General features: G+C 27.3%; 1 protein-coding gene across 1 annotated transcript; it reads right to left on the reverse strand.

The window, feature by feature from the left end:
- Positions 1 to 763: 763 nt before the first annotated feature.
- On the reverse strand, positions 764 to 8,430 carry LOC122507972. The gene is made up of 2 exons (XM_043620999.1): positions 7,934 to 8,430; positions 764 to 4,482 (listed from the first exon to the last, which is right to left on the reverse strand). Exons 1-2 carry the CDS (start codon positions 8,000 to 8,002, stop codon positions 1,804 to 1,806), a joined length of 2,748 nt encoding a protein of 915 aa, XP_043476934.1. The 5' UTR covers positions 8,003 to 8,430; the 3' UTR covers positions 764 to 1,803.
- Positions 8,431 to 8,449: the final 19 nt, after the last annotated feature.

The following is an 8,449-nucleotide window of genomic DNA, read 5'->3' on the forward strand; positions in this document are numbered from 1 at the left end:
CAAAAACTGCTCAAAAACTATTGAGAGAATTATTTTAAACAAATTGTGATGTCACGATAAATCTAAAAATCAAAATCAATTTTTTTTCAATAAGCTGTAAATGTGCAGATTTTACAAAAAAAAAAGAAAGTGAGGCATTTTTACACAAGTAAATAATTTACATTTTTTGTTTCATCGAGAAATATTTACACACAAAAAATTATTTACCGAAAGTGTGAATTTTTTTCTTTCACGTACAAGCCAATTTATTGCTTTTCCCTTCTTTTAAATAATAATTTAAATAATTATAATATTAATAATGGTTGTAATAATAATAGTGATGTAATTAAATAATAGTGATGTAATTAAATAATAGAAATGTAATTAAATAATAGAAATGTAATTAAATAATTGAAATATAATTAAATAATAGAAATATAATTAAATAATAATATAATTAATAATAGAATTATTTATAGTAATATATTTGGTAATAACATTATTAGAAACAATATTATTAGTAATAATGGTACTAGTAACAATACTACAAGCAATAATATTATTAGTAACAATATTAGTAGTAATATTAGTGGCAATATTATTTAGTAACAATATAAGTAGTAATAATATTATTAGAAACAATACTATTGGTAATAATGCTACTAGCAACAATACTACTAGTAATAATGCCACTAGTAACAATACTACTAGTAATTAATGCCACTAGTAACAATACAACTAGTAATAATATTAATAGTAACAAAACTACTTGTAATAATATTACTAGTAACAATATTGTTAGTAATAATGCTACTAGTAACAATGCTACTACTATTATTATTATTAGTAACAATATTGTTAGTAATAATGCTACTAGTAACAATACTACTAGTAATAATTGTTATTAGTAATAATATTAATAGTAACAAAACTACTAGTAATAATATTACTAGTAACAATATTGTTAGTAATAGTGCTACTAGTAGTAATAGTATTAGTAACAATATTAGTAGTAACAATGCTACTAGTAACAATGCTACTAGTAATAATATTATTAGTAATAATATTATTAGTAAAAATATTGTTAGTAAAAATATTGTTAGTAAAAATATTGTTAGAAATAATGTTACTAGTAACAATATTACTAGTAATTAATGTCACTAGTAACAATACAACTAGTAATAATGTCACTAGTAACAATACTACTAGTAAATAATGCCACTAGTAACAAAACTACTAGTAATAATATTATTAGTAACAATACCAGTAGTAATAATATTACTAGTAACAATTCTACTAGTAATAATATTATTAGTAACAATACCAGTAGTAATAATATTACTAGTAACAATTCTACTAGTAATAATATTATTAGTAATAATACCAGTAGTAATAATATTACTAGTAACAATACTACTAGTAACAATATTATTAGTAACAATGTTATTAATAATTATTTCATTACTAATAATATTCCGAATAATATCATTTTTTGGTGTTAAGATTTTTCTTGTCAATTTTTCAATATTTAGAATGGAACAAATCCTTTGGTGTGAGAATTGAAAAAATTCGTATCTGTTTACAGTTTGGCTAGATTGAGGATTGAAAATATAAATTTTCAAAAAGCCGAAAATTTTTTTTGTCTCCTTTTTTATCGGATTTGTTCCATTTTCTAATGAAAACGAAATAATTTTCCGCAAATTATGAAAAATTGAAGAAAAGAAAAATCCTCGAAACTACTGAATAAATACTCGAGATTCTACCGTACCAAAAAAAAAATAGTTTTTCTTTTTTTCATTTTTGTTATTTTTTGTTCTTTGAAAACTAGAAGGACGTGACTTTTGTGCAAATACTCCTAAGCTCATCGGCAGACCTAAATACCTCGGGACTAAGATACCTTTTGTTCTTGGACTTAATGGTCGCATACTGTGGTGGACTTGGCGATGAATAATAATCCTGCGATGATCCCGAGACATTAACAAAATCTGCATTCCTCCTCTTCAATGATAGTGCATCTTCATAGACACTCGATTTGGGTCTCAATTTTGGAACATCGTAATTGTTCATTTCATCCAGACACAAATCGAATGAGAATTTAATAACGTCGGGAATTCCCGGTTCGGAGCGGGATAAATATTTTCTTGGCACGTCATATTCATTTTCGGATGAGTGAAATGATGTGTCACGAGGTTCACGGTGTTTTCGCATTATTACTCTTTCGTCGTCTTCTTTTCTTTTTTCTCTTCTCTCTGATTCTTTCTCGGATTTTCTTGATGATGTTCTTACTGCTTCCTTTGATGATTTTTTATCTGATTCTCTTGATGCTTTTCTTTCTGGTATTCTTTCTGATGGTTTTTTTGATTTTCTTTCTGATGCACTTTCTTCTTGTTGTTCGTCTTCTAATGCTTCTCGATATTCTACTCCTTTTCTGTATTCTAGTCCTTTTCTGTATTCTACTCCTTTTCTGTATTCTACTTTTTCGTTTGCTGCTCCTATGTATGATGCTCCTCTGTATGCTGATCCTCTGTATGGTACTCCTCTGTATGCTACTTCATCTTCGTATTCTTCTTCTTCGTCTTCTAGTTCTTCTTCTTCTAGTCCTTCTTCTTCTTCTCCTTCGTATTCTTCTGCTACTTCTACTCTTTTTACTCCTTTAACTCCTTTTACTACTTCTGCTCGTTTTGCTCCTTTTACAGCATCTAATCTTTCTACTCCGTTTACTCCTTTTGCTTTTGCATTTTTTTCTTCTGCTTCTTCTGCTCCTTCTACATATTCTCCATCCTCTTCATCATCCGGATCGTACAACTCATCCTTACTCAGCGAAATGAACGGATGTTTCGGTATTCTCGCACTCATCGGATGTTTTGGTACCCTAGCACCCATCAAACTGTTCGCCGAACATTTCGCTGTTCTAGAACCGTCCTCTTTGTCCAAAAGAGGAAAACTCTTTCCCTTTAGTTTCCTATCGAGGGACTTGACCATAATTTTACTCGGCGAGGGATAACAAGGTCCAAGATCAACTTTTACCTCATCCCTAGGAATTTCGTACAAAAATATCCTGTTTCCGTTGCTAGGTCCACTAACCTGACCACTACTTCCTGTACTATTTCCACAAGACTGAAAAGTGGATAAATTAGTCGATTTGCGATTAAACATTGGCATTGTTGTCCAATTACCAACTGCACTGCTGTTGGCGTAAATTCTGTCCCTTCTCTTCTGCTCCTCGTCGCAACGAACTTGATTTGATTTCCCACTCGATGATAACGATGACTCTTGATTCGAGGTGATGGATGTCAGGGAAGATGACGACAGTGACTGTTCATCATAACCAGAATCGGGTAGTTCGCGATTCTCCTCATTAATATTGACTTGAGAGGAGAAGACGACTTCCTTCTTCTTCTCGTTGCACCTCTTGCCACTTAGTGTCGAGAGTAATTTCTTCAATGACTTCTTTCTCGGCAGCTTCTTGCCTGGAAATGGTATCCAATTGACAGATATTTCCTCGACTTTTACCGGTTTCTTGAGGAAGGCGCCAATAATTATCGGTGCTCGCTCCTTTCGCTTTAGGGTCGAGGACTCGTCTTCCTGGAGACTTTTTCTGTCGAGGTACTGCTCGATCTTTGATGCTCGTAGATTCTCACCCGAATCAATTTCGTCCTGAAAATTCGACTTCGGTTTCAAGGTCTCAAAATCAGTCTTCGAATACAAGTCGTAATAGAGATCGATTTTAGGATCCCTTTGAATGTGGTGAATTTTTGCTTCCTGTCCATAGTGATCGACCTTTGGATCTCTTTGGACACAGTTCGTTTTTGTCTCCAAGGAAAAATCAATATCCGAACTAATCGATCTTGTCGAATTTGTATCTAACGAAGAATCCTTATTTTCACTCGTACATGAAATATCACTGGAACACTTGGAAATTTCGATATTTGCAAAATGGAGGGTTTGACAAATATTTGAAAACGAATGACGATGTATACGGGAATCTCTTAATTTTTCTGAAACTTTCTCTGAGCATTCTTCAACGTTGTTGTATTTGTATTTTTCCTCGAATGCAGCGACGATCCTCTTGACAAAGTTTCCGGATGTTGTATCAAAGTTTGATCTCGGCGACATGAAACCAGATTCAAATTCACGAACAATATGCTCAACATTGGGGGAGTTTGCTAATGAAGCCGGTAAAGTTTTTGACTTTCTCATTGGCTCCATAATTTGGCATGGGGTATTATCGTGAGTTTTGATACTTAACGATTGCGGTGGTATGGGTCTTGTGAGAGTTTTTGAAGTTTGATACTTGATTGGTTTCATTAGTGGTTGCTCACGGGATATTGAGAATTTCTTGTACGATGATTTTCTTGATAAGCTGCTTCTTCGAAATAATAATGATGACCTGTTTGCACTTTCACATGAATTGATGTTGTTGTTGTTGTTGATGTTCTTTCGTCTCGATTGTATTGTACTCCTTAGTCTCGTGCCTTCGAAACATTCAATTTCAGGTGAAATCTGAAAAACGAAACACATATTTATTATTCAATAAATATATGAACTTAATTTTTATATTCAAATCAATGATTATTTGAACCAATAATTATTTGAATCAATAATTATTTGAATCAATAATTATTTAAGCCAAAAATTATTTGAATCAATAATTATTTAAGTCAATAATTATTAGAACCAATAATTATTCGAATAAATAATCTCAGTATTTATAGCAAGTACCATTTAATTAACAAAAATAAAAATTATTTTTTAAATTCTAATTTCTTGAAATAAATATTTGTATTAAATACGAATAATAAAAAGAAAATACGTAATCAGAAATTTTTTTTTTTAAATTAATAAAAAATTCAGAAAAATTACATAAAATTTTGATTTATTTGATTCAAGTAAACAATTATTTGCCTTACAAAAATAAATATTTACTTGAATCAAATAAGTTTTATTCAAGTCAATTAAACAGTAAAAATTGCTTCAAAAATTGCTAATAAAAATTACATTGCTTCAAAGATTAAATTGGTTTAAATTAATTAAAATAAGTAATAAAAACCAAAAAATGAAATAATAAAAATATAAAGGGAAAAAAAGAAAAAATAAATAATAAAAATAAATAAAATTAAAAGAAAATAAAATAATAAAATATAAAGTAAATAAAAAATTCAGATGAAATATATTTGGTTTAGATAAAAATTATTTGATTCAAGTGAATACTTATTTAACAACAGCCAATGGATCATTTGAATCAAATAAAAATTTTCCCCCCAAAGTTAATTCTACACTTTTTTAATTTTTACAACAATAAGTAATTTTTGAGTAAATTTTTAAAAACTGTGAAAAAAAAATATTTTCAGGTTAAAAAAAAATGTTTCGTTCATTAGAACGTTGAGAATTTTTCTAGAAATTTATTTTTGGTTTTTTGAAAAAAACACAGATACACACAATATGTAATTATCGTTTTAGTAATTAAATTTACATTATATTTACATTATATTTGCATTTACAAATTCTGTTGTAAATTTTCTTTCTATTGTAATTAGTTAATTTATTAATTGAATCGTAATTGCCTGTAATTAATTTTATAATAAAGGAAACAAAATTCTTTTTTAATACACTAAAATATTTTAATTGATTTTTAAATGAAACTTAATATTTTTCTTTTTTCCTCTATAATCATTAAGGTTTGTAAATTTGAAAAAAAATTGCCTCTTACTTAAAAAAAAAAATTAAAAACAAATTATAAGCATTAAAATAAATTAGCAAACTGGATAAAATAAGAAGAAATAAAAATAAAATAGAAAGAAATGAGAAAATAAAAAGAAACAAATCATAAAATAGAAAAGACGGAAAAAAAGGAAAAAAAAGAAGAAACAAAATAATATAATTAATAAACAGAAAATATTTGTAACACTATCAGAAATTTTTCCTAAAATGTTTAGCATTATTTTTGTAATAAAATTAAAATTGAATGAAGTAATAAACAGTAATTTTTTTATACTCTTTCTCCAAAATTGTTTATTTATTTATTTATTCAATATGATAAATAAATATTTATTTAACATTTTTAGAAACAAAATGCTTGCAAATGAAATTTTTTCAATCTTCTTTACTATATTGAAAAAAGCTTTTCGAAAAAATAAAAAATACAAGTATATTTGTTTTCGTGTAGAAAAAAGAAAAATAGAAAATTCCAGTAGCGTCAAAATTTCAGGAGCGTACGCGAAAATAAAATTGCAGGTGCCAGTTATTTTTCAGAATGTTTTCAAAGACCTTTGCAATTTTTATTTTACTTTTAATTATTTATTTAATTTCATTTTTGCAAAAAAAATGAAATAAATAGACAAAAAACAAATGTAAGCAAACGAAAAGCAGAGTAGAATGTAAGTAAAATAAATTTTCAATAAGTCATGCTCAAAAATAAAAATACGACTTTTTTTTAGATTTTCACCAATATTTTGCAATAAACAAAAGGCGTAAACAATATTATTATAAAATATTGAACGGAACAGGCCAGGAATAATTTAAAAATAATCAGTTCCGAACAAAATTTTAAAGAAGAAACATTCTTTTCAAAGAAATTTTTTTTTACAGTCAAGACAATTTTTTTTGTATACACCCAGAGAAATTATTGGTATAAAGAAAATTTAATTTGAATCAAATATAATTTATTTGAATTTAATCATGGCAGATAAAAATTTGACTCTGAGTTTGCTAAATTATTTATTGCAAGTAAAAATTTTATTCGAAAACAAAATTTTTATTTGAATCCAATAGAATTTTTACTTGAAACGCGAATGGAATTTTTATTTGAACCGAATGGAATTTTCATTTCAAGCAAAGAAAATTTTTATTCGAACCAAAGAAAAATTTTCACTTTAACCAAAAATGGAATTTTTATTTGAACCGAATAGAATTTTTCTTTTGAACCGAATGGAATTTTTCTTTTGAACCGAATGGAATTTTTATCTTGAACCGAATAGAATTTTTATCTTGAACCGAATGGAATTTTTAATTGAAGCAAAGAAAATTTTTATTTGAACGAAAAACAGTTTTTATTTGAACCAAAGAAAACTTTTTCTTGAATCAAACTTGGAAATTTTATTTGAACCGAATGGAAATTGTATTTGAACCGAATAGAAATTTTATTTGAGTCGAATAGAATTTTTATTTTGAACCGAATGGAATTTTTTTCTTGAACCGAATGGAATTTTTAATCGAAGTAAAGAAAATTTTTATTTGAACGAAAAACAGTTTTTATTTGAACCAAAGAAAATTTTTACTTGAACCAAATGTGGAATTTTTATTTGAACCGAATAGAAATTTTATTTGAACCGAATAGAATTTTTATTGTGAACCGAATGGAATTTTTATTCGATGCAAAGAAAATTTTTACTTGAACCGAATAGAAATGTTATTTGAACCGAATAGAATTGTTTTATTTTGAACCAAATCGAATTTTTATTCGAACCAAAGAAAATTTTTATTTAAACAAAATAAAATTTTCATTTGAACCAAAGAAAACCATCCAGTTGAACCAAAGAAAATTTATTCAATAACAATTAAAATTTTTATTCTCTACAAAGAAAATTTTCATTTGAACCGCAAAAGAATTATTTTGTAACAAAGAAAATTTCCATCTGAACCAAAAGTTTTATTTGAGCCTAGTAAAATATAATTTAAATCAAACAAAATTTATTTTGTACCAAAGGAAAATTTATTTTGTACCAAGAAAAATTTATTTTGAACCAACCAAAATTTTTTTTCAAACCAAATAAAAATTCGCAACAAATATAAATACTTTAGTAGACTCTGTGAGTAAAATATTTTTCTTTTTGTTTGCAAACATGAAAAAAATTCTAAATTTACAATGAAAGATAATTCTTTTTTTTTTACCCTAAAAAAATAATATCCTAAAGAAAAAATAATTTCTCAAATAATAATTTTTGCGTTTACTTACTTTTTCTTCTCCATCGGTTTTTATCGTTGTTCGCTGAAGAAACTGGTTCATTCTATTCGAATTACTCATGGCTTTTGACTAATATTAAACCACATCGTACACACTGGAAGATTATTTTTAAAACATTTTCGATTGCCAGCACTTAATCCTCATGCAGAATAAATAAATATCCCATACACTATATATATATATATATATATATATGTATATATGTAAATATATACATACACTCACACACAAACACTCGCCAGTATTATTACGACCTTCACTGTACTAAAAACACTTGTTGCACTTTCTTCACATCAAACGTAGAAAATGAAGATTGGGGAAAAGTTGATAAATAATAAATTACAAAAATTTTTTTTTTTTCTTTCTTGAAACTGAAAAATGTCTACATAGTGGGACACACTGTGTGGAACAAGGTGTAAAGCGTGGGAATACTGTGCCTTCAAGTTAGAAAATGGAACTTGTCTGAACTACCTGAGTTCGAAAAGGGATTGCCAAAGACTACTTCGT

Source organism: Leptopilina heterotoma, unplaced genomic scaffold (genome assembly GCF_015476425.1).
Source record: "Leptopilina heterotoma isolate Lh14 unplaced genomic scaffold, ASM1547642v1 Lhet_52, whole genome shotgun sequence".
NCBI lineage: Eukaryota > Metazoa > Arthropoda > Insecta > Hymenoptera > Figitidae > Leptopilina > Leptopilina heterotoma.

What these genes read in the sequence shown, in the direction of transcription:
- LOC122507972 (XM_043620999.1), bottom strand. Translation starts at nt 8,002, where the DNA reads ATGAGTAATTCGAATAGAATGAACCAGTTTCTTCAGCGAACAACGATA. An exon ending in AAACCGATGGAGAAGAAAAA is followed by an intron (nt 4,483 to 7,933) that starts GTAAGTAAACGC and finishes TTCGTTTTTCAG; the next exon opens with ATTTCACCTGAAATTGAATG.